Genomic DNA, 26,932 nt, shown 5'->3' with positions numbered 1-26,932 from the left:
TCTCTGTATTGTCTTTCTGAAATATATTTTGATATCTAAAATACCAGGTTACTGGTTACTGGTTTTGCTTCTGATTAACTTGCATATACGTGATATACAGGACAAATGGTGAATGATATTCTGGCAATTATAAGTACTTAATCACGGTCACTTATATTTGATTACAGTCCGTTACACTGCGCTATGGTTAATTATACTCAGAATTTTACTCAGAATCGAGTATTCCGATTAGCCCTGTAACAACTAGCTACACAAACCATTCTGTTTGTTGTTTAACTGTTAATACTATCTTAGAGCGCTTAGTACTGCACGGAACCTGAAAGTTGATTCAACAGCTTTATTACACTGTGGTATAATTCGTACCCTAGCAGTAAAGTATAATATTACCTAATACTAGTACAACTTGCAACAAACTCACTGCCATCTTAATTTCCAACACAAACTCTTCTTCTTTCCTCGAAACTCTTTTAGAAAGATATATTCTAAGTCCACCATTCCTCCGGACTCCGACAAAAACAATGATGACGTCTCGAAACTGACATCAGAGGGCGTTCCGTGACTAGTGCTGGGGGGCGTTCCGTGATATGAAGGGCGTTCCGTGTCTAAATTCCTAGGTATTGCAGGCTGCAGCCAGACCCTTCTCTGTGTCGGAATTGGATGCCATCATAATAAAAAAAAATCCCCTCCAGGGGGCGCTGTTTAGTAGCACTTTTAGCCACAGGCTCATTTCAGCGCAGTGTACTAAAAAGGGTATCCGGGGTCTTTTCTACCCACTGCTGTCAGGCACTTCGATGCTTTCTCTCGATCTACTCATTAGATTCTGCACGATACTCGTTTATTTATTTTTTATTCATTGATTAATTGGCTTATTATTCGTTCTGAGTCCGTATCCTTGTTTTCTTTTTGTTTCTGCTGCAGACTGCATTTGAATTTCCCTGTGGGATTAATAATTCTTACCTAATGTACTCTAATCTAATCTAAATACGCAAGATATAGCAGAATTTAATGTCTGAATAAATAGCCGACATCAGCCTCGCGGAGTCCCGTTTTTCACTGTCTGTGTGTCCTTTAGGTGCCCTTTTGCAAACTCTAAAAGGGGTCGCCGCGCCACTCTGTCACAAAGCCTGGATGCAAACACGATTTGCATTTAGAATTAATAATAAAAAAAAAATGCAATTCATACATGCAAACCATGGCCGCAGATGTGCGAGAAAGAAATATGAGGAAAGTGAAGCGCGTGCTTTCCGAGGAGCCTGTCATATAAAGTTCACATCAAGTAAATAAATCACAGACTTAACAAAATAAGATATCAACAAATAATTTTACCGAAAAATAAAATCTTAATGTCTCTGGAATTTTGTCCTCCGCCTTTGTTTCCCTACAACACCGACTAGACTACAGCATCCTAACGAACGCTTGCTTAAGTCTTCCAGTAGTTTTATTCCTTAAAGGGTCTGTCAAATAAGGATTTTTATTGAGCACACTGTTTACCGTAATCAAGCGTTTCTTTTGTTTCGATTGCTCAATCGCGCACCTTTTATCATCTCCCTTTCCAACTCTTAACTACTCTATTCCACTCTCTGATTTAAATGGCAGAGAACGAACTCTGACAGGCTCAAATGACGCGCAGACGTGACGTCATCATCATGCGTCCTCATAGTAGGCCATGAGGTCACTGGAAAGGAGTGTGTGTGCATGCGCGAAAAAATGGTTTCCGTTACTCGACTCGGCCTTCCACGCCCCCTCATTCGGCGCGACTTTCCTGGCCACGCCCACCGCGCCCCGCCTCCGTCCACGTTGGTTAGACGGTGAATCGCTGTTAATATGCGTTCGTCCGATCATAAGGCAAGAATCCGAGTTTCAGTTTATATTATTATTGTCGTTTTTGTTTTTAGTAACAAAATATCCGTTTAATAACATATGATTCAGGATTCGATAGTTAAACATAACATGTTTGAGAATAAGGAATTCTATCATTTGAAATAGGCTATTTGAAAGTATTTTACATTATTTCTGCAACCTCGTTCAATAAAAGAGAAAGTTCCGTTAATGACATTAATTTATTTTGTTGCAAAATGAGTGATGATCAACAATCGTCATATTGAAGGTTCTCCATAAAAGAAAAAACACATTTGCAAAATTGTTTGTATGGATTAATGTTTGAAATGATCAGCTTACACGGGACCTTCATCCTCCACTGTCTGCCTTGATTTGTGTTTTCTTAATTTGTTCTACACTGCGATTCTAAATTAAAAATACAAATGGAGTTATTAAACTTTCAAAACTTTTCCTTTTTTAATTTTAATGCATAATTGTTCTCCCTGTGAATATTACAGGAACAACAGAGACATACGACATAAAAATAAATGTATGCTTTGGTAAATGTTTTTAAAATGTAATCGTCTGAGTGAGTAAAGTGTTATACATGATGTGCCAACTGGTAATAAATGATTCTGTATTTTTTATACCGTTGGCATCTTGGTGGCAGTATGGTGGCAGCGCTGCTGGCTCACAGTGAGTACCAGGTTTGTGTCTCAGGTCCTCCCTCTGTGTGGACTTTGCATGTTCTCCCCGTGTCTGTGTGGGTTTCCTCCTCCTCCTCCTGGTGCTCCCGTTTGCGTCCTCCTGGGTATGAAGTTAAACGGCATGCGGCCCTGCAAATGGGGTGCGGTGCTTGATGGGATGGATCGCCAATCCAGCCACTGTTAAAACTTCACGCAGCTCTGAAATGGCTACCACCGGTCTACCATCGACCACATCCTGGCACGGAGGGTCCTCAGAAACACGAATATCGGCTGAGCTTCTTGGCAGCCTTTGTCAATTTTCGTAAAGCGTTCAACTCAGTTGATTGAGCTGTGGCCCTGTGGGACATCCTGGGTGTTCGCGGGATCCCCTCAAGGCTGCTGGATACACTGGGACTGTGAGTGCTGTGCAGAGTGAAGGCAGACCCTCTGTGTTTTTCCCAGTTTTTTCTGGGGTCTGTCAGCGGTGTGTTCTGCTCCTACTCTGTTCAATGCTGGTATGGACTGGGTGTTGGGGGTCCTGGGGTCCAGCGGCTGGGGGGCATCTGTTGGTGAAGAGAGATTCACTGATCTTGACTTTACTGACGATGCTGTGATCTTCGTGGAGTCTGATTGGGGCGCTCGAGAGACTGAGTGAGGGGTCTGAGTGTCTGGGCTTGCGAGTGTCCTGATAAACACCAAAGAGCCAGGCCTTTAATGACCTCGTGGGCACGGCCGTCAGCAGTGTGTCTGTCTGCACAGAGAGTGTCGACCTCATCGAGAGGTTTACTTACCTCGGCAGTGACATTCATGTGACTCTTCCTATGAAGTCAGTAGATGGATTGGGAGAGCATGGGGGGGTCATGAGGTCGCTGGTAAGGGGTGTGTGGCGCTCCCGATATCTGCAAAAGGACGAAGGTCCAAGTCTTTAGAGTCCTGGTGCTTCCTGTCTTGCTATTTGGTTGTGAGACATGGACGTGATCCAGTGACCTGAGACGGTGACTGGAATCCTTCATGTGTGTGTCTCCGAAAAATCCTTTGGTAACGTTGGTTTGATTTTGAGTTGCTCATGGAGTCCCGAATGAGGCACATGACCTGCATTGTGAGGGAGCGTCAGTAACGGCACTACGGCCATGTGGCGTGATTACCCGAGGGTGATCCGGCTCGCATGATCCTCATTGTTAGGGACCCAAGTGGCTGGACCAGGCCAAGGGGTCGCCCACATAACACCTGGCTGCGGGAGATGGAGGGTCATTTCTGGAGGGTGGGACTGGACCGCGTGTCTGCCTGGGGGGTTGCCAACCTGTTTCATTGTGTGGTGGGTGTGGCAACGTGCTGTACCAGTGCATGCTGCCCAACTTGACTTGATATATATGTGTGTGTGTGTGTGTGTATTGTGATAGCGAGCCACGAACTCCCAAACACATCACACAGAGTCCTGGGCTCACATTAAGAAGTGTTTATTCAACCCAATTCCACAAGTAACATAAAGCACAAGCACAACATCTCTCACCACTGCACTGCCTTCTTCCAGTCTGTCCTCCCAGCTCCAACTCGCCTGGATAAGGGAGTGCAGTCCCTTTTATTAAGAACCCAGGAGTACTTCCGGTGCCAGGGCCGCTGCCTGATGGAAACACTTCCAGGTCATACAGAAGTCCCATGAATTGGGGAGCACATCCCCCTACAGCAACCCCTTGAGGCACCCATGGTCCCCAGCAGGGCTGTATTGCAGGACTACAACTCCCAGCATTCCCTGCTGATTCCTGAAAAGCTGCTGTCATGGTGGGCTGCTGCCATCTGGTGTCTGGAAGAACTAGATATCCCTCTGTGACAGTCTTTCCCTGTCCTTCCCTTTTCTCCCAATACTGGGAAGGTACTGGAACTACATCTGGATGGGATGTCCATCCATCCCCTAGGGCAGCCTTGTTTGGGTGTCACCAGTTTCCTTCAATTGGCCAGGGATGCCTTTCCGTTTCCTTGGGGATAATGGGATCTTCCTGACTTCCTGCTATGGAAAATAATAATTCATATATTAGCATAAATTTGTAAATCTGCAAAAGTTCGCTGATGACACCGCTATGGTGGGCTGCATCAGGAGTGGGCAGGAGGAGGAGTATAGGAACCTAATCAAGGACTTTGTTAAATGGTGCGACTCAAACCACCTACACCTGAACACCAGCAAAACCAAGGAGCTGGTGGTGGATTTTAGGAGGCCAAGACCCCTCATGGACCCCGTGATCATCAGAGGTGACTGTGCAGAGGGTGCAGACCTATAAATACCTGGGAGTGCAGCTGGATGATAAACTGGACTGGACTGCCAACACTGATGATCTGTGCCAGAGAGGACAGAGACGACTATACTTCATTACAAGGCTGGCGTCCTTCAACATCTGTAATAAGATGCTGCAGATGTTCTACCAGACGGTTGTGATGAGCGCCCTCTTCTACACGGTGGTGTGCTGGGGAGGCAGCATAAAGAAGAGGGACAAACTGGTGAGGAAGGCAGGCTCTATTGTAGGCACGGAGCTGGACAGTTTGACATCCGTGGCAGAGCGACGGGCGCTGAGCAGACAGACTCCTGTCAATCATGGAGAATCCACTGCATCCACTGAACAGGATCATCGCCAGACAGACTGCTGTCACCATCCTGCTCCACTGACAGACTGAGGAGACCCCACACTATGCGACTCGGGGGGTAAACGTTAACATTATACAAAGTTATTGTCTGTTATACCTGCATTGTTCTCACTCTTTAATTTAATATTGTTCTTTATCAGTATGCTGCTGCTGGAGTTTGGGAATTTATAAAGTATCTATCTATCTATCTATCTATCTATCTATCTATCTATCTATCTATCTATCTATCTATCTATCTATTATATATATAGTGCCTTTCATATCTATCTATCTATCTATCTATCTATCTATCTATCTATCTATCTATCTATCTATCTATCTATTATATAGTGCCTTTCATATCTATCTATCTATTATATAGTGCCTTTCATATCTATCTATCTATCTATCTATCTATCTATCTATCTATCTATTATATAGTGCCTTTCATATCTATCTATCTATCTATCTATCTATCTATCTATCTATCTATCTATCTATTATATAGTGCCTTTCATATCTATCTATCTATCTATCTATCTAGACACAAAAATGATTATCAGCTTCTATAAACATTAAATTGAGTGTAAGTTAGATATGTCAAGCCAACACTTGTCACATTTCATTTGTAGTTAAGCTCAAAGCAAAATCACCAATATTGGGTAACTCGGAAAGATAGAACAGGAAGAGAATGACGTACAGAAACTACCCGAGGACAGAGAAGGGGAACAAGGACGACGCATGTTATTTGAAGGCCAGGAAGCAAGGAATGATACAAATGACGAAATGCAGAAAACATTGGTGGCCAGCGAGAAGCCAGCTGGAGTGGTGGGTCAGAATAGACAGCAAAGGCTCAGTTTCAGACGAGGTCAGGATGATCAGAAGTGATTCTATGAAGTGTGATTTTTGGCTCAGCTCAGTTTGGCTTATTTGGGTTGAGTCCGTTTTATTGTTTTATTGTAATAAATCTAATTATTCTGTTTGCCTATCCTTTGACTCCTTTAGCCTTCATGTAAAGTGAGAATTTTCAGCATATTTTTCGCTTCCACACTGCTGGGATGCCAATCCATCCTATATACAGTAAGTAAAAGTAAAAAATGTCAGTCAGTCATTTAACCAACCCGCTATATCCTAACACAGGGTCACGGGGGTCTACTGCAGCCAATCCCAGCCAGCCAGGGTGCAAGGCAGGAACCAATCCCTAGGCAGGGTGCCAACCCAGCGCAGGGCACACACACACCAAGCACACACCAGAGACAATGTAGGATCACCAATGCACCTGTGGGAGGAAACCCACGCAGACAACATGCAGACTCCACGCAGGGAGGACCAGGGAAGCGAACCCGAGTCTCCTTACTGCGAGGCAGCAGCGCTACCCACTGCGCCACCGTGCCACCCCAGTCAAAAATGTAATATGTAAAAAAGGGAAGGAGAAGGGCAAATTCTGTCTCCTCTTCTTCAGGGAATTCAGATAACAAGTCTCCTTTTTGAAGGACGTCGTCTGTGTTGCTTTTCTCCATTGACGGTAATGAAGGCAGCGAGAGTTGCCCCCCAAAGCACCACGGCTCTGCCTCCAGAAGATGCTGAAGGATTCTGTGTTGCTGTAATATATTTTAAGAAAAAAAAGGAACATTCTTTAAATGGTCATCATAAAGCTTATATGCTGTGGTGGGTTGGCGCCCTGCCCGGGATTGGTTCCTGCCTTGCGCCCTGTGCTGGCTGGGATTTCTTCAACTTTACTAACATTGCTGTTTTCAATCACAGATTCTACGAGTCCTCAATGTTTCTTACAATACAGGATTATTAACACAGTACAGTCGTGGCCCAAAGCTCTGAGAAGGACCCAAGTGCTGGTGTTCACCAAGTTTACTGCTTCAGTGTTTTTAGATCTTTGTGTCTGATGTCTCTCTGGTGTAGTGAAGTGGAATGACAAGCAGTTCAGGAGTTTCAGAGGCTTTTATAGACAATGGCAGGACGTTTATGCTCAGAGTCCATATTTGAAGTGTTGGCCCTTCTTTCTTTTTCAACACCCCTGCAATTCGCCCTGGCATGCTGTCTGTCAATCAACTTCTGGGCCCAATCCTGAATGATGGCTGCCGCCCATTCGTACATAATCAGAATTGGTGGGTTTTTGTTTGTCCACCCGCCTCTTGACCACAAGTTCTCAGTGTGATTAAAGGTCTGGGGAGTTTCCTGGCCGTGGACCCCAAATGTCGATGTTTTGTTCCCTCAGTTCTCACTTTGGCCTTCTGACCCGGTGCTCCATCACGTTGGTCACCAAACTGTTGTTGGATGGTTGGCAGAAGTTGCTCTCAGAGGATGTTTGGGTCCCATTCTTTATTCATGGCTGTGTTCTTTGGCCAAACTGTGAGTGCGCCCTGCACTGCCTTGGCTGAGAAGCAACCCCACGTGACATGAATGGTCTCAGGATGCTTTACTGATGGCCTGATGACTTTAGCCAACCGTCCAATCCCAGAATATCAGTCTGTCCCTGATAGCGTCTTTGCTACTCTTCTTGACGCCCACCAGGCCATCCTGCAAAAGTCTCTGCCTCATTCACACCTGCCTGCTGCCATTCCTGAGCAGGCTCTGCCCTGGTGGTGCCTGCAGCTGAGTCAACTTTACAAGACACTCCTGGCATTTGCTGGACTTTCTTGGGCGCCCTGACGCCTGTCTATTGTAACTCAATCAGCGTGACAGGGTGACCTCCAGCCTTGTCCCCTTTGACACTGTCACCTGTGTGAACAAGAGGACCACTGAAATGACGTCAGCAGGTCCTGTGGTGGCAGGGCTGACATGCAGTGTTTTTTTGGGATGAAGTTCATTTTCATGGCAAAGAGGGACTTTGAAATTAATTGTAATTCATCCTTTGACTCTTCAGAACATTCTGGAGTCGATGCAGATTGCCATCATAAAAACTGAGGCAGCAAACTTTTTGAAAATTAACATTTGTATCATTCTCAAAACTTTTGGCCATGACTGTAATAGAAAATTGGCAGAAGGCGCAATCGTGTTTTAATAAATATAAAGCTAAATTAACTCCCCAACTACAGGAAAATCAGTTCAATAAGAAATCTAACTAATATTAATGATGACCATAAACATAAATACCTTTCATGTTGTACACTAACATTGCATATACATTATCACATAAATAAGTTAAAAAGTTAATGTAGCTGAAATAATATGATATAAATTTTAAAAATAAATAATAAAAGAAGGGAAAAGTAATTTATTAAAGCAATATGCTAAAAAATAGGATATCCCAATGTCAGTAACGTCGATAAACACAAAACACGTGGATTCATAGCTCGCACTATCTAGAATCGTACATCTCATCTTCTTCTTCTTTCGGCTGCTCCTGTTAGGGGTTGCCACAGCAGATCATCTTCTTCCATATCCTCCTGTCCTCGTCATCCTGCTCTGTCACACCCATCACCTTCATGTCCCCTCTCACTACCTTCTCTAAGGCCTTCCCCTTCTCCTCTTTCCTGGCAGCTCTATCCTTAGCACCCTTCTCTCATTATACCCAGCATCTCTCCTCTGCTCATGTCCAAACCAATGCAATTTCACCTCTCTGACTTTGTCTCCCAACCTGAGCTGACCCTCTAATGTCCTCATTTCTAATCCTGTCTATTCTCGTCACACCCAATGCAATTCCTGGCATCTTTAACTCTGCCACCTCTAGCTCTGTCTCCTATGCCACCGTCTCCAACCCATATAACATAGCTGGTCTGACTACCGTCCTGTAGACCTTCCCTGTCACTCTTGATGATACCCGTCTGTCACTAATCACTCCTGACACTCTTCTCCATCTCTTCTTCACTTCTCTTCCACACTTCCCATTACTCTGTACTATTGATCCCAAGTATTTAAACTCATCCACCTTTGCCAACTCCCTCATCCTCACCATTCCTCTGACCTTCCTCTCTTTCACACACATGTATTCTGTCGTGGGGCTCCTACTGACCTTCATTAAGGAGACCCTCTCCACCTCTCCAGGGTCTCCTCAGACTGCTCCCTACTCTCGCTACAGACCACAATGTCATCATCAAACATCACAGTCCACGGGGACTCCTGTCTAATCTCGTCTGTCAACCTGTCCATCACCATTGGCCTCAGAGCCGATCCCTGATGTAATCCCACTTCCACGTTGAATCGTAAATCTCATCAGTTTCGTTCAATGGCTCTAAAGTTTCTTTAAACATTCTGCGCTTTTTACTCCGCGAGTCCACATCTGATTCTGTTGTGCCGATGTTCCGTATCGCAAAACGTTTTCAGCTCCTTTTCTTTTTCGAATTGGAATAAACGCACAACAACGCCTCTCCTTCTCTTTCTACGCACTGTAGGAAGCCGTGGGGCGGAGTTTGGAAAGCCAGGAGGGGCAGAGAAAGCCTGAGGGGGCGTGGAAAGCCGAATCTTCAGTCTGCCGCCGAGCCCTTCTCGTTGAGTGGGCGGGAAGCTGCCTGCCTCCCTTCTTTAGCGTCTCTGCGCGCCACACATGGACTGTACGCGGATGAATTGGGCGCTGTAAACATTGCAGAACTTTCCTGGAGGCATCGTGTGCAAAATGAACGAGACAGAAGGACTGCGACAGCGGAGGACAAACAGACCGCGGATAATCACAGATGAAGTCCAGGGGCCCGCCGTTAAAACCAGGTAAGGGGGCGCGCTCGTGTGCGGCGATGCCAATTTCTCCGACCGGTGTTATTGCCGTTTAGTGTCTCACGTGCAGGCGTTTGATGACATTTAAGAAATGCGCGGTGTTTGCATCAAATTGCCCGAGCTGGAGCCTTCGCAGGGGTTACGTGTTGTTTCCTTTTTGCCTGTTTGAATGAAAGCCTTTTTGTCTAAAGGCGGCCGATTACACAATGTAGGGCACAGGTCGTGGCCGAGCCGGAAGAGCCCCCGGAGCCAGTCTGTACCTGTTTGCTTCGGTTATGTCAAAATGCAGTGGCCCGCTGCCCGTTCCTGACATCCGCTGAGCCTGCAGTGCCAGCTATCGATTTAGGATTGCAGCGTAGGAGATCGCCTGGCATTCAGTTCCAATGTGGCCTCCTCCTGAATTACAGTCGTGGCTCGGGTACCGGAGAATAAGGGACCGACATCCTCAGGAAACGGTCATATTCCGAAAAATCACAAATAATACAATTAGCTTTCACCCACATGATACTGTAACTGTGCTTGGAGCAACAGGGAAACCCACCATACTCCAGAAAGGGGGGCATCCCGACTGGCCTTGTGGTATGACATTGTTCCTGAATATTCATCTGTCGATCCGCAGTCATTTTTAATGTAAAAGTTATTGTTATTATTTTGAATTGGATTCAATATGAGAACTTACAGTCAGATAACCTGCCAAAAGTAAACGCAGTCCAACATGCAATGCAATGCAATGTACGTGCGTCCAATATTCGGGTTTATCATGACATGACTAAAAACGTATCAACCAAACAATCGATGGCGTTTCACTGTGGCACTTAATTTCTATTTAAAATGCAATAGAAAAATTTTAATTTCTGTTCATAGATCGTATAATTGCACAAAAAATATTTTCTTGGATTTACTTAACTATGTTATGTGAACAATTTTCACAAAACTAAGTTGTGTAAATTGTAAATAAGATGTTTAGTGTTGTCTCTTTACACTCAGTCAACATAAATCAAATCAAATAGCCTTTTATTGTCAATTCACTATACTGTATGTGCAGAACATACAGAAGAATTGAAATACTGTTTCTCTCTCATCTTCATAGTACAATAAAATATAGAAAAAAATCATATAAGATAAGTAACATTAGAACTTGTAAAGTAAACCTATGTACAATGTGCAGTAGTCAGTAGTCCATCCACCCATCCATTTTCTAACCCGCTGAATCCGAATACAGGGTCACGGGGGTCTGCTGGAGCCAATCCCAGCCAACACAGGGCACAAGGCAGGAACCAATCCTGGGCAGGGTGCCAACCCACCGCAGGACACACACAAACACACCCACACACCAAGCACACACTAGGGCCAATTTAGAATCGCCAATCCACCTAACCTGCATGTCTTTGGATTGCGGGAGGAAACCGGAGTGCCCGGAGGAAACCCACGCAGACACGGGGAGAACGTAGTCAGTAGTGCAAAAGTAAAAAGTGAGAAGCTGCATTATAGAGAAGCTTTTGAGACGTACAGAAAGGCAGACGGTTAGCAGCAGATGGAACATGGAGTCTTTATGTAATACCAGCTGAAGTAGGGTACTTGGTAGATAATGACTCTTGTTATGGTCCAGGGGCAGGTAGTGAACAGAATTCAGCATCCTGTGGTCAAGTTTGATCAAATACATCTCCTTGTGTTCAACAAACTAAACCAACTGACTCAACCTCAAGCTTGTTTTATTTCAGTGGATTTCATGTACAAACTAAATGGACTTGCGTAAAAGATGCATCACAGCATTTTGTCTTTACTTAACTGTAGACTGCAATACTAATGAATTATATCTTGTGTAATAAATATTCAGACTTACGTCACTGCACTCCAGCCACCACAAAAAACTTCACCCTGTTCCACTCCATCTGAACTAGTGTGGCGCTGAGGTGTCACCAGTCACATGACTGGCGCTCGGGTCCTGAGGTGGTATGTCATGTGGTGGGTGTGGCAATGCACTGTATCAGAGTGGGCACCTAACCTCTCTGTCTCCTCACTCTCATAAATTAGCTTCCATAAACCCAACTCAATTTGGTAAAAGTCTTCAGCTTTCTTTCTGAGTATTCAATGGTGTGAGGATCCCTCAGAATGTATTGTCAAAAAAGGGGGCGGTTCTTTATGCAAATCTGGTACGTCATGTATGTAAAAATTTTAATTTTAAGTTAAATCAACTTCATTTAACTGTGTAGAAGGAAAATGGGAATACTGTACCACGTTTTGAGGATTAGAACAGTATGAATTTTGAGTAAGATGAACGTAGAATAAGTGAGTAATGAGAACAGCTCCAGTGACAGATTGTGCTTCTGTTGAAAGAAAATATTCTGTCTGATTTCTTTAAAAATAAATTGTGTGAGTGTGACATCGAGCAAATTTAAGTGAGCGTAGCTAGAAAAATCTTTTTTAAACGAATCTTAATTAAATGCATACGTTGAACATTTTTTGAGTGGTATGTCAGAAATAAAAGCAAAGCAAATGTTTTTCATTTTGTTTGGCAGCTGCTCTGAGTGTATTGCAATTCGGTTCAAGACCACACGTTAATCGGTCAACACTGAATGTAATCAAATGCCCAACTGGCATGAAAAGGTGGGCCAAGGGGCGCCGGCAGGTGGGGTAAGAGGCCTTCCAGTCACAAGGGTATTCATCCAGCGCTAAAGATGGCAAGCAGGGAGTTAATAACAACAACAACATTTATTTCTGTCGCACATTTTCATACAAATAATTTCAAAGTGCTTTACATGATGAAGAAAGAGGGAAAAAAAAGTAAGAATTAAAATAAGGGACCACTAATTAACATAGAATAAGAGTAAGGGTCCGATGGCCAGGGAGGACAGAAAAAACAAAAAAAAAACTCCAGACGGCAGGAGAAAAAAATAAAATCTGCAGGGGACCGAGGCCACGAGACCACCAGGCCCCCACTGGGCATTCTGCTTAACATAAATGACCTCAATCAGTCCTCATTGTATTCAGGGTTCACATGGAAGAACTTGATGATGATGACGGTCATGTGGACCTCTGGCCTTTAATCCTTCAATGTAGGGACATCACGGTGCCCTGCTCAGGTGGAGAAAGTAGGGCTGAGTACGGGTTGTGGAGCCACCATGAATAATAATGATAATTAATGATAAGACAGGTGACTTGAAAGATCAGATTGGCAAAGCGCCGCAGTGAAGGTGTAATGGAAGGATTTTTCTAAAGAGAGGGGGGGGATCAAGAGAACAGATGGGCGTTGGTCGCTTCAGCACGAAACCCAGCTGCACTACTAATGTTTTGGGAGAAACAGCCGGGAAATGTTCTAAAGGTACAGCCAAGGTTATGTAAGGAGTTGTTTTTCACTTCGAGAAGCTTTTTTCACATGTAAGCATATTACTGTGTCTTCTGGTATCAAGCACTAGTCTCAAGGCCGAGTAGAAGAAAAACATAGCGCCGTGTCCCGTGGAAGGAGGGGGTGTGAGAAACTGATCACTTCTGCATACACTGCGTCTACGTAGGACGCTTTTGGGCAAGGACACCTAATTAGTATATAAGGGAAGGTTCCGCCCTCAGTTTCTTTGGAGGCTCAACCGTGGGGACAGCGCGCACCGCCCGGTATTTGAAAGGCAAAATGAGTTGGTCCTCTGACAAGCGGGCCCCCTCAGTCTACTGGTCTGGGATGATGGCTCTGGGTCTTTGTATATGTCTGTAAGTATTGTTTTGTATGTCTGCATTATATTGCATTATATGTGTTTAAGTAAATAAAATAGAAGTATTGGACCTCTTCTCTCTGATTCTTTGCCTACTTATGTTCTAATCCCTTGAACCATTTTCCCAAATCAAAACAGAAGGTCACCCTTCTAGAAGTTTCTCCCTTTCCCACCGAGGTCAGTGAAAGTGACCAATGGGTTCCTGGTCAACTCTCTTACCAAGACCCTTCTCCCACTATTGCTCAGTTTGGTCGGCTCTAGGAAGAATTGTAGTTTTTAAACTTATTGCATTTAAGAATTAGGGAGACCCCGGTGCACCTCAGTGCTGTAGAAATGTTTTTTGAGCTAAGACCTCGACACGATCCCGTCTCAAAGCTCTGCTGACACTTCCTTCAACCCTATGGCTTGGATTTTGCTCAACTTGTGGGACCTTCTATAGACCGGTATGTGCCTTTCCCAATCAAGTCCAGTGAATTGAACAGACCAGAGGTGGACTTCAAACTAGGGGTAGAAACAGCTCAACGATGGTCAGCAGAATGGGATGAACTGGAGCTAAGAGGTGTGAAAAGCATAACATGAGATGGTGTCAAAGTGTGAAAGGCGAGTTTTAGTGACCGTCATGCATATTACACTGCTAGTAAATATCCATCCATTATCCTAACTACAGGGTCACGGGGGGTCTGCTGGAGCGAATCCCAGCCAACACTGGGTGCACGGCAGGAAACAAACCCCAGGCAGAGTGCCAGCCCACCACAGGGTGCACACACACACACACACCCAGCACACATAAGGGACAATTTAGGATCGCCAGTGCCCCTAACCTGCATGTCTTTGGACTGTGGGAGGAAACCCACGCAGACACGGGGAGAACATGCAAACTCCACGCAGGGAGGACCAGGGAAGCAAACCCTGATGGGTCTCCTAACTGCGAGGCAGCAGTGATACCCACTGCGCCACTGTGCTGCCCGCTAGTAAATATGATGTATGATAATGTTTTGAACCCGTCCTTGAGTTTTAAATGGATAAATTGTTCAATTTGGGGACATCTTTGCCCTTTCCTCCAGATTAATTCTGAGCCACCCCGAGATGTCATTTTCTGTGTCCATTTATTTTCCAGCACATACAGCGGTAGAGTTTTCCGCATGACTTTTATGACCCTGGCCATTGCACTGCTGGGACCACTGATTGCTGCACTGATTTTGTTGGAATCTCCAATAGAACCTCAGCTTTTAAGGTAAGAGGATTCATCTTGTCTGTTTCTCATGTGATGTGTCACTTTTTAAAATCTTTTTTTTTTGTGATGCAAGGTTGTTTTTAACGTTAAGAGTATGTTCCTTTTGTAAATTTAGAGTACAACCTCAGCCACCAAAAAAAAAAAAATTAATAGATAACGAGAACAAATTTGAGAAGAACAGGCCATTCAGTCCAACAAGGTGGAGAGTGCCATTCATCAAGACCAGATCAAATACAACATTGAAGTGAAAGTCCTGCTGTCCACCACAGGATTTGGTCACTTATTCTGTGTGTGTCTGTCTTTTTTTTTGTGTGTGCAGAAAAACTCTTTGCATGAAACTCCCAGTTATGTTCCTGAGTTCTTTATTTTAAAGTAACAGATGGGATTGATTCGACTAAACCCATTCATATTTTAAACACTTTAACTATATAATCAAGTCAAGTCCATTTTATTTATAGGGCACATTTCAATACAACAGAAGTTGACCAAAGTGCTGTACAGCTACCATAATTACACCAAAGCAAACAGTACATACACTATATATACTGTATAAAAGTCAGAATAAAGGATAAAAAAGTCACAAAAAGGTTTGGGGTAGCCACCCCGTATATTGTAGTTTAGTCGCCGGAAGAAGGAAAGAAATCAAATTTTCTTAAATGAAAACCTTTGCTGCGTCAAAGTGGATGAATTCAATTAAGTTTTAAGCTTTTTGTTTTCACAGACGTGCACATGGGAGGCAGCTAAAGGGTCTGAAAGATGGTAATTCCATGCCAGAACTTGACATGAGGTAGACAGGCCCAGGCGGGATTTCCCATGGGTGGTCTGCAGGAGAAAGGATTAGTGCACACTGCCACTGCCTGGTCTGGTGTGGAATTACCATCTGTATTATCGTTGTCTTTCCCTCTACTTACCCTTTACCTGTTTTCTCAAGGGTAAGTGTATTCGTCAAGTTTGTTCCCAGGTTGGTCTACTGTTGCACTTTAAGATGAACACACACATACACAGATATACGCAGACACACAGACCCTCACCACTACAGTGCCCCATGAATGACACCCACACGCTGGTTAACCTCTGGCACTTTAAACCACACAAGTGCTTTAGGAATAACACAGCCTGTCACTCTCTCATCACTTCAAGAGACTTGCTTATTATCGGGACAAACAACATACAATGTTTTAAAGATATCTCAGACCTAAATATTACTTTTGGTCTCCAATAATACATTTAAACATACAAAGGCTCAGCACTCTTGACTATCGGCCATTTATCATCCAAGAATACCTTACTTTACGTCCTGTTCCCTACTATTGGGTGGAGCTCTCACCCTCAGCCTTAATAAACCTCGCAACACGGAACGTATGGCAAACCTCCGACTGCACCAGGTGCTCAAAGAAATCTACCTTATTACTTCAGTCTCTCTAGACATGTAGACAAAGTACAGAAGGTTAAAAGCAGCATGGTATTTATTACAGGAGTAATAATACCACTGGAACAAAGAATGATAGAATATAGGAGTGATAGAAAAGTTACAGATGACAAGGATGAATGTCGCAGGCAGCTTGTGATCGAGCACTTGTAGTTGCTCATGATGCTTTTCTGATGACCAGTGACGTCTTCGTCCCTTTTTCTTCCTCCATCCTTCTTTACTTCCTTACTCACTCACTTACTCTGTTGCTCCTCAGATGAGGCATATTTACCAGAAGTGACGTCATCATTGGGGCCGGAACCGGAAGTGATGTCATCAGGACCGGAAAGTGACATTATCATTGGGCAGAAACGAACGTGATGTCATCGGGACTGGAAATTACATCATCATTGGGACTGGAAAAAACAGAAGTGACATCATCAAAAGTGCCGCAAACAGACGTTTCGTCTTCAGAGGCTCCTTCAGAATGGTCTGCAAGGAACTGAAAGAGACAGTTGGCGCACCCCTCCGCCCCCTGGTCTGTCGTGGTATTACAATTACTCGGGCCCTTTAGCTGCCTCCTACTTGCACGTGTGTGACAGCATATTCTTAACATGTGATGCTCGCCCTTTTCTTTATATATAATACGCTACCATGGCTGTCTGTTTGTCTGTCCTGGATTTTAAATCACCTGTAGCTCGCAAACCGTTTGACCCATTGACCTGAAATTCGGTACACACATACTACGTGACGTCTACTGTCCGCTTTCAGGGTGATGATTGACCTCCAAGATTATTCCTCTTTTTATTTTATTGTAGAATCAACTCTGGGCAGTGGCCAGCAGGGCAGTTGCGTGGCACACGCATACGGGCGCCGTTCTCATCCCTACCACCCTCACAGTCACTTCCCCCTACCTCTTCATATCTTAAATCATTCTTGAGGCAGATTGAAGACTTAAGTGCCAGCTTAAATGAAAAATTAAGAAAACATACTAAGTAATTGCAACACAAACACTGACTTAATCAGGTTTAACGAGAAAAGAAGCCAACGAACGAAGAAAAGAAGTGGACCGTTAGGGTGGAGAAAAGAAGAGTCGCTCAGGAAGCGGCAAGCACATCAACCTCTGAGCAAACGAATGCTAAATGTACAGAGAAAGAAATAGGATGAAAACTAGGAATGCTCAAGTCAAGTGTATTCACTGCACGTTATCGTTATAGCAGTGTGCCGTTACTGGTCCTTAAGAATTTCTTCAACTTATCTCCCAGTGATGCGTGTTAAGCTTACTGGTCTTTGGTTACTTGAATCTTTCCTCTCTCCCTTTATATATAAGAGAATAATATTTAATGGCTTCAATCCATTGATTGGGATTTCCCCAGTGTGCAAAGACGTTTGAAAAATCTGCGTCAAAGGGTTTACTGTATACTGTATATGAACTTGCCAATCTGCTTAAGCATTCCAGAATCATAACTTATACATGTAGGTAAGCTTATAGAGATTTAATTTGCCATTTCAGTGTATTTTTTTTCTCAAGATAAGTATCATTTAAGTCTAATTAAATACAGTACACTGTGATTCTGTGCTGTAAAACTATGACACATGAAAAAGTCCAAGGGGTGAATACGTTAGGATGTTGTTGTAGAAAACTACATGGATTAGAATTTCAATTTGCCACAATATAAAACATGGGAGTGAATGTTTTTATCGAGTCCATTGACAGACGACTTGTCGGTGTGCAAGAGTTAGGAACAACTTTGTAAGAAGTGAGCAGACGTTGATAACAACAGCAGGCCAGCTGTGGTCTCCAGGGTCAGCGTCCTTGAGAGCCAGACGGTGTGTCTACTTTCATGTCTGGAAACAGAACTCGCTTACATCACTGTTAGCTCTTGCTTAACTGCTGGGGAGTATCATTTACCCAAGAATGACCTACAGAGGTTTCTCAACTTCTTACAAAAGAGTTTTCATTTGCCGTCTGATTAGCGCTCAGATATTGCAGTGTAAAAGAAGCACAAGCGACAGAGAAAAGACCCACCCTGTATGTTGCCACTGAGTTGTCTCTGAGGACTGAGTCCAGAACAGGCTTATTGGGTTAAGGGAAGTGGATGGCTTTATAGGTGGTGGTGAGGAAGAGGAGGGTCCAACAGCTTAATACGCGGGCGGAAGTGGAGCCTGGTTGGGCTTCAAGTGGTTTTTCCCATCAGATGACCTGCAGACATGAGTGCACTTCGTCACCCCCTGCCCCAGAGTTTTACCTTCAGTTAGGCCCACTGACTGCCTCCTGTGTGCACGTGGGTGACAGCACTTTCTTGCTGAATTGTTTTGACTCTTCAGAAGTTTTTCTGATTTAATGAACTGCAAGTGCTACACCTTGTGCAAAGCCCTGTGCCAGTGTCATACAGGGGCATTGGGCTCTGCCCTTAATCTCCTCTTTGCCTTAATTTTGCTCTTGACACCTCCTGTCATTTTGTGTTACTTGCAACACTAATTTGATGCAAGGTCGTATCCAGCAGGGAGCGCTAACTCCTCAGCTGGACCAATCCCACCATTGAAAGGGCGATCCGTTTACAGAGCCGCAACAGCAGCAAAATAACCACGTCAACGACGCAAGAAAAGACATGGAGATGGTGTGCTTTTGATGATGTGTGTTTAGTCTGGTGGTCAAAAAGCTCAACTTGGGTCTCATCAGACCATTAGAACCTTCATAAAATTCACTTCAGAGTCTCCCATGGGCCTTGTGGACTGTGGCCGGCAGTTTATCCCGGCCAAGACCCCCAAGCCGCTAGATGAAGCCCTCCCTGCAACATGGAGATGCCCCGAATTCCAACAGGGCATCATGGACTATGGAGTTTTAATACACAGCCCTGCTGGATAACGTCGGGGACGCTGCAGGGAGGCATAGAAATGTTTGTTTTCCATACAGCCCAGAAGTACTTCCAAGTCACATGGACAGAAGAAGTCACGTGCTTCCAGGTTGAAGAAAAGGAGTTTTTTTATCTGACCTGGAAGTGTTACCAGTCACATGGACAGACAGAGATACACTTCCGGGTCAAGGACTATAAAAAGGACTGTGGGTGATCCCAGGGTTGACCTGAGTCGGGTGGCAGGGTGACAACGCATCTGGGAGAGGAGGATTGCAGTATTGTGATTAATTATTGTATTGTGTATGAGTATTGTGGATTGGAGGGTGCTTGGTGCACATCATTATCGTCCGAATAAAAATTATTGGACTTTTATCTGGTGTCTGGTCTGAGGGTTCAAGGGGACGACAGCGCCCCCTATCTGTCATAGCCTTCCACTAAGATGTCATGCTTATTTATTTTTTTTTCTACTTTGCCACTTCCCCATTAAGCTGCAGCTGGTCACACCGGGCATATAATCTCATCCACTGGAGCTTGTGACTCCTTCAGAGTTCTCAGAGATCCTTGGTGGTCTCCCTCGCTCGTCTTCTTCAGTTTTTATTGATGGCTTGATCTAGCAGATTTACATTTCATAATGATTGCCTTAAATTCAGGTTTTAAAATTCAGGGATGTCTTTCTACATGAGGCCCAGAAAGGCTTGTGAGAGTAAAATGAATGCAGCAAAATACGGGGAAATGGTGTCAGAAAACCTGATGCAGGCCGCAAGAAAATTGTGCCATGTGCAAAGACAAGACCTCAAGCAATGTGACAGAGAATTGGCTTCAAAACAACAATGCTAATGGCCCGGAGTGGCCGAAGCAGACTTCAGATTGTGGTTTTTACTTACATGCCCTGTTTTCTATCCTGCCAGCTCAACAAGGTCTGCCCAGCCAACTGCTCTTTACAGAGAGTTATGCCATGCTGGAAAGCAGCATCTGCGCCTGGTTGGCATGCTGGTGTTTGTTTGAATTGTGGCAATCGATTTGCGAGCTTCAACAAATAACTTCAGTGGAGCTCAACAGGAGCGCTGTAGCCCATGGATGATGTTGTCAACGTCTTTCATTTTGCAGGTGGACGTTTAAGGGGTTTCTATAAGGACCGCCTGTCTGATTCTCGCATGCTTCTCTTATGATACTTTTTGAGTTTTAACTTAATCATCACCGGCAAAGGAGAACTCTGGCACTGGTGATTGTCTTGTATCATCACACAAGTACAGTACAGTGACACTCATTTATATTAGAATGTACAGCAGGGATTAGATAGATACTTTAATAATCCCAAGGGGAAATTCACATAGGGGTGCAGGGTCTCCACGAATATATTTTGGGGCCATGATTACAGTATATTCAAAAAAATTGTGAGAAATACGAGAGAGAGTGATCACTGGGCAAGGAAGTCATGTGTGCAAAGCTGGCCACCAAGACAAAGATGAGTGATGTCTTCTGGATAAAGTGTGCAGTTCCGAAGTTTAGTGGACTGTGACTTTTACAGAATGTAATTTATTATACTACTTTTGTGTTTTTTTAGTTAGAAATCCAACAAAACACTAAGTACAAAACAGTAAACGTTCACAACCCAGTCGAGTTTTGCCGAACTTGAGGCGATGGTGGTGTAGTGATGAAATGAAATCCCCTGTGAACAGCCTCCTGAAAGCCATGTCAAGTTTGGTCTGTGGTAGAAAGGTAACATCATATTAAAGAGAGCAACTTATCTTCTAACAGGACAAATCAGTAATCAGGCAGGGGAATAGCTGGTCACGGTATCTTTTAGGTACTCCTCGGCAAAATGCCTTAGAGGGAGCAGCCTGTTACAGCCTGGCCAGAATGATCAGAGAAACAAAGAATAGAAGTTCATTTTATAAACTACTGAATTTACATACAGTGTCAATCAGTGCAAACATTTACTCTGGTTGGTTTGTCGGTTTACACCCAAATGACTTATCTACATTACTAAACGAAGGTTGTATATATGCACAGATGCCAGACGCCAGAAGCAAGCCGTGCACAATACAACTGCCGCCTGAACGTGAACGTGCACACCACCGCATATACCACCTTCGTTTAGTAATGTAGATCTTCAAGCTGGGGTCCCCGCCATGGTCACTTCAGCACGCAAATCTGCTGCCGTCACCATCAGGGAACTAGGTGGTGCCAAAAGCTCAAGCGCACAGCACCTCAGCGCCCCAGAGTCAAACCCAGCGGCTTCCCTGAGTCAGTAGGTGGCGCCCAAACAGCACAACACGACCTGTAGGGATTTACCTGTCTGAGCGTACCTGTATTTGGACAGAGTCCGCCGTTCGTGTGACGTTAAAGTGGAGGTTTTAACTGCTCCATACCAGGCAGAGCTGATTCAAGGACAGGAAACCATCTTTACCAAAAATGTTGTTTATAAGGAAATTTTTTGATTAACTATGTTGGAATTTACCATTTTATGAATTTTTTGTTACCAATTTACTTCATTTAAACCTTTGCACTCTGATTATTTTTTTTACTTATGAGTGCAGCAACTGAAAGACATTTTGGACTTAAATGATGTAACAATTAAATTTCAATTTTACTTTTAATAAATTTGTTAATTTTAGTAAAAATATATTTATTTAATTAAATGACAACTTTCCCAGGATGCTCCCACCCTCCATGATTTGTCATCTCTCCAAAGATCGGACGGAACAGAAAGTGATTGCCATTCTTGGATTTCCGATTCTTTACAGAATTGGGGGTTTACTGGTATAAAATAAAAGTCTATTATATTGTACTAGCCAACCCGCGGCGTAGCATACGCCGCATAATCAGGCCGCTTTTTAAATGATTTTTAAGCACAGAGGAAAAAATAAACATTTGAAAAATCCGTAATTTAATAAACCACCAAGAAAAGTAACATTGCAACAATGCACGCTACGAAGCAACATACAATTGTCCGTGACTGAAAACCGGAGGTGCGCCTTCTCCTTCCAAAGCGAAGGACGGGGTTGAACGGCGCTCGTTCAGTACGCACTGCCCGCTTATGTGCCCGCCCCCAACTCCCTACCTGAGTCGCTTTTGTCTGTGTACAGTCCACACTCACCTGTGAGTCACGTTGACTGTTCATTTTCCAAACACCGCCTCAGTCGGTTTCCACGTTGACTTTTCATTGTTCTTTGCGGTTCTGGGTGCTTTTTTATATATAATCCACCAAGTCACCCGGGGTTACAAAGGGCAGGAACGTAATCAGTGCGAGCGTATGATCCGCACGCATCGGGAATTTCGCTCGTGGGGAACAATTGCAAGCCACGGTCTGCATCACGAATGGGGTTCAACGGCTTACCCACGCCGGGTAGACACACGTTGATCCATTTAGTGTAGCGCGCGCGTGCAGTACCCGACATACAAGTGCATCACAGACCTGTTAATGCTCAATCTCACGTGGCTGAAAGCCACTTGTCCCTGTAAGAATTTGGACGCCGACCGCTGTTGGGTCGTGTAACTATTTAGCAGGGGGAGTCTCGTTCGTTTTCGGAAATAAGCATCCAAATCGCTCCACTAAGTAAGAACTGCCATGCACCACCACCCACAGAATAAAATACGGAATCGTCCCGTATTTGAGAATGAAATTGCGCGTTCTGTGGTCTTGGCCCCCAAGGGATGTGCCCCCCGCTGCAGTATGGGTCCCTTATTTGTTTGTATTAAAAGTGGTAACCCTACCTGTGACTCACGAAGACTTTTCATTGCTCTGTGCGGTTTTGGCTGCCTTTCTATATATAATCCACCAAGACACCCGACCACGGGGGGGCGGTGTGTACAAAGTGCAGGAGCATCTAAGAAAACGCATGTTTGTCGCGGATGCGAATTGCTGTATGTAGTGTGTAAAACAGTTTTCTATGGTGCAAGCGGTCATGCGTTGTAACCGAAAACTCGTAGACTGCTTACTTCATTGTGTTTTAACCTCAGTCGTAAAGGAATGTTTTAAGGATCCCATGGGATACCCCTCGCACGCTGCATATGGCAATTCACCTCCGCGAGAAACATGCCTCTATGAACAGTCAACGTAGCTCGGAGGTGCATGACATGAACATGGCATTAACCTGACCTGCACCGCATGTGGCCTCCACGACAGACGAATATAAATGACGCCACTTTTTCTGTGTCCTCGCGTCCGACTTGGTGGGCGTGGCCCTGCGAGTTGTCCTATCCAATGGTCTTGGAGTTGGTGGGCGTGGCTCCTTCCTGCGTGCGCCATAGGTGTCTCGCTTGTCGGCGGCTTAGTGAATCCACGCCCCTTCCGGCGTGCTTTTCATGGTTGTCTTGCCTTAGCGAATTATATATATAGATTCTGGTTCTTCTTATACCTTTGAGTTGAGCCACCACCCTTGGAATTCCTGTGCATATCACAACTGTCCCATCTGGTTGTTTTACAGGACATTTATTTATTATATGCATATATTATGGAAGAAGTATTTGGTTATACAGTAGACCCCCGTGAATTTGCGGTTCAGGGTTTGTGGATTTTTCCTTAGAACCCAACTATTTATTGTTAGTGGAAAGCGCAAATTTCCTCCGCAATTTTTTATGCTTTTTTTTGTGGCAATACTGTGCTGTAGAGAGAACAGGAAGCAACTGCTGGGGAAACGCGGTTTGGGATGGTGAAAGTAGCCATGTCTCCTTGCTGCTGATTGACTGCTGCCCTGTGACATGTCTCCAGCTGAGTGTCCTCGTGTTTTCCATTTTGTTATCGTTTTGTTATTCTTAAACGCACACGATGTCGCCGAATCACGCTGCACCTTCTATGGCACTGAGGCTAAGCATCAGAAGAAGTTTAAAACACTCCAGGAGAAGGTTGAACTACTGGATTTGCTCCGGGAACTAAAATGTTATGCTGCAGTAGCGCGCCACTATGGCATTAATGAAAGCACCATACGCTACATAAAGAAGAATGAAGCAGCGATCTGGAGTACTGTATCTGTAAGTTTCTGTGATGGCGCCAAAAAGGTAATGACCGTAAGGAATAAAAATATCGTCAGAATGGAATCTGCCTTGGCATTGTGGATCACCGACTGCAGGAAGAACATCCCCTTCGACGGTAACATCATCCGTGAGAAAGCATGGAAATTGTGCCAGCAGTTCACTACAGGAGACAATGTAGCAACTTCCCATCACATTGTTCCTGAAACCTATAAAGAAAAGCCAGAACGAAACTCCACCAGAAGAAGACCCATCCAAAGATTCGGCTCCTCCTGAACAGCCTGAAGAAGAGGCGCCACCCGAGGAGGTTTAAATCCTCTGCATTGTACTGCACAGCTACTTCATCATCATCATCATCAATATCATTCATCATTGGTGAGTACCCGTACATTTTACTGTATTTTAATGAAATGAAATTATTTACTCTACGTATAACAAAGAAAACAACGGCGCATATCAAAGAAAATGCGCTTGCATGAATTACAGTACGTGTAGCAGTAACATCGGTATTTTACATTCTAGCTCCGCGGGAGACATAGCAGTACAGTACTGTACAGTATACGGGTTTACCTTTACATTCTGTTTTTAGGTAATGTATTAAGGTATTAAGCTGAGTTTGCAACGAAATTAAAGTGCTTTGGGGGCAGGCGTACTGTGTTTAGGGTTTAAACTATAAATAGGCATTTAAAAGCCATTTTTTAACCACATCCACGGGTGCTCTAGGAACGTAACCCCGCGAATTTTGGGGGTGTACTGCACAGTATATTTGGGAAGTAGTTCATTTTAAGGAGCCCCAATCCTATTGATGAAATAAACCAATCAAATTAATCGATTCACTTAAACTAGTTGTTTAAAAAAGTTTAGGTCTTTTAACCTGACATTCCTGTTACTGTGGGCGCACACAGCCTGTGCTCAAAGTACTAAAACTGGGCCCCCTTGCCGTGACTCGTGTCTGTTACGTGTTATCGTTTATACCCACTCTATAAAGCTGGCTCACTGGTTTAATAACCTGCAACTGAAATGTGTGTGTGTGTTTAAAGCGTGTGGCACACTGCGTGACTTCTAGTTGGAGAGCACATCAAACCTAATGACTACAGGTGCTGGTCATAAAATTAGAATATGACAAAGTTGACTGTGTAGCCTACAGAACTCGACTGAGAGACCGTTTCAAGGCTTTTGCGGGTGTTTTGAGTTAATTAGCTGATTAGAGTGTGTCTTCAGTATTGAACCTTTTCACAATATTCGAATTTTCTGAGATACTGAATTTGGGACTTTCATTAGTTGTCAGTTATAATCATCACAATTCAAAGAAATAAACATTTGAAATACATCAGTCTGTGTGTAATGAATGAATCTAATATACAAGTTTCACTTTTTGAATGGAATTACTGAAATAAATCAACTTTGTCATGATATTCTAATTTTATGACCGGCACCTGTATAGTTGCTGGAGGATGTCAGGTACTGTAACTGCATGTTAGATATATAATTTATAATTTATTATATACATATTATGTATGCATTATTTGGTTACGCATGTGTGAAAAGGTTCATTTTAAGGATCCTACTGATGAAATACAACAACAACAACAACAACATTTATTTCTATAGCACATTTTCATACAAACAGTAGCTCAAAGTGCTTTACATATTAAAGAATAGAAAAATGAAAGACACAATTATAAAACAAAATAAATCAACATTAACATCGAATAAGAGTAAGGTTCAATGGCTGGGGGGACAGAAAACACAAAAAAAACTCCAGACGGCTGGAGAAAAAATAAAATCTGTAGGGATTCCAGACCATGAGACCACCCAGTCCCCTCTGGACATTCTACCTCACATAAATGAAACAGTCCTCTTTGGATTTAGGGTTCTCACGGAAGGGCTTGAATGATGATGATGGTCACGTAGACTTCTTCCTTTTAATCCGTCCATCATTGTTGGAGCATCATGAAGCTTTGAGTAGGTGGAGGTGGCGCAGGTCACCACCACAAAGAAACCGGAAAAAGAAACAGAAAAGAGAGTAGGGGTCAGTACCGATTTTAGAGCCACCATGAATAGTTGTTATGATGAATTGAACATACAGAGTATCAGGATTAAGTTAAATTACGATTAAAATGAAGGCCATGTTAAAGTAATGTGTTTTCAGCAGTGTTTTAAAGTGCTCTACTGTATCAGCCTGGCGAATTCCTATTGGCAGGCTATTCCAGATTTTAGGTGCATAACAGCAGAAGGCCGCCTCACCACTTCTTTTAAGTTTTGTTCTTGGAATTCTAAGGAGACACTCATTTGAGGATCTGAGGTTACGATTTGGAATATAAGGTGTCAGGCATTCCGATATATAAGATGGAGCGAGATTATTTAAGGCTTTATAAACCATAAGCAGAATTTTAAAGTCAATTCTGAATGACACAGGTAACCAGTGTAGTGACGCTAAGACTGGTGTGATGTGTTCTGATTTTCTTTTCCTAGTTAGGATTCTAGCAGCTGCATTCTGCACTAGTTGCAAACGATTTATATCTTTTTTTGGGTAGTCCTGAGAGGAGTGCGTTACAGTAATCTAGTCGACTGAAAACAAACGCGTGAACTAATTTCTCAGCATCTTTCAGTGATAAAAGAGGTCTAACTTATGTTTCTTAAGTGAAAAAATGCTGTCCTAGTGGGCTGATGAATATGTGATTTAAAATTCAGATTACAGTCAACAATCACCCCTAAGCTTTTTACCTCCGTCTTGACTTTTAATCCTAATGTATCCAGTTTATTTCTAATAGCCTCATTGTATCCATTATTGCTGATCACTAAAATTTCAGTTTTCTCTTTATTTAACTTGAGAAAATTACTATTCATCCATTCTGAGATACAAGTCAGACATTGTGTTAGTGAATCAATAGAATCGGGGTCATCAGGTGCCATTGATAAGTACAGCTGTGTGTCATCAGTATAGCTGTGGTAGCTCACGTTGTGCCCTG

General features: G+C 43.7%; 1 protein-coding gene across 2 annotated transcripts in view; it reads left to right on the top strand.

Moving 5' to 3' along the window:
* The first annotated feature begins 9,527 nt into the window (after positions 1-9,527).
* Positions 9,528-26,932, top strand: part of LOC120516824 (adipocyte plasma membrane associated protein) — a 71,173-nt gene continuing 53,768 nt past the window's right edge. Inside the window, exons 1-2 of one of the 2 annotated variants that reach the window (XM_039738777.1) lie at positions 9,528-9,776; positions 14,604-14,720. In XM_039738777.1, coding sequence (XP_039594711.1) covers positions 9,688-9,776; positions 14,604-14,720 — 206 coding nt within the window. In that variant the 5' untranslated portion in view covers positions 9,528-9,687. The remainder of the gene's footprint in view (positions 9,777-14,603; positions 14,721-26,932) is intronic. The other variant, XM_039738776.1, reaches the window with a different exon arrangement.

The sequence above is a fragment of the Polypterus senegalus genome, chromosome 16 (assembly GCF_016835505.1).
Source record: "Polypterus senegalus isolate Bchr_013 chromosome 16, ASM1683550v1, whole genome shotgun sequence".
In the NCBI taxonomy this organism is placed as follows: Eukaryota; Metazoa; Chordata; class Cladistia; order Polypteriformes; family Polypteridae; genus Polypterus; species Polypterus senegalus.
Note: the sequence above shows the minus strand (reverse complement) of the source record. Positions and strands in the feature narration are given on the sequence as shown.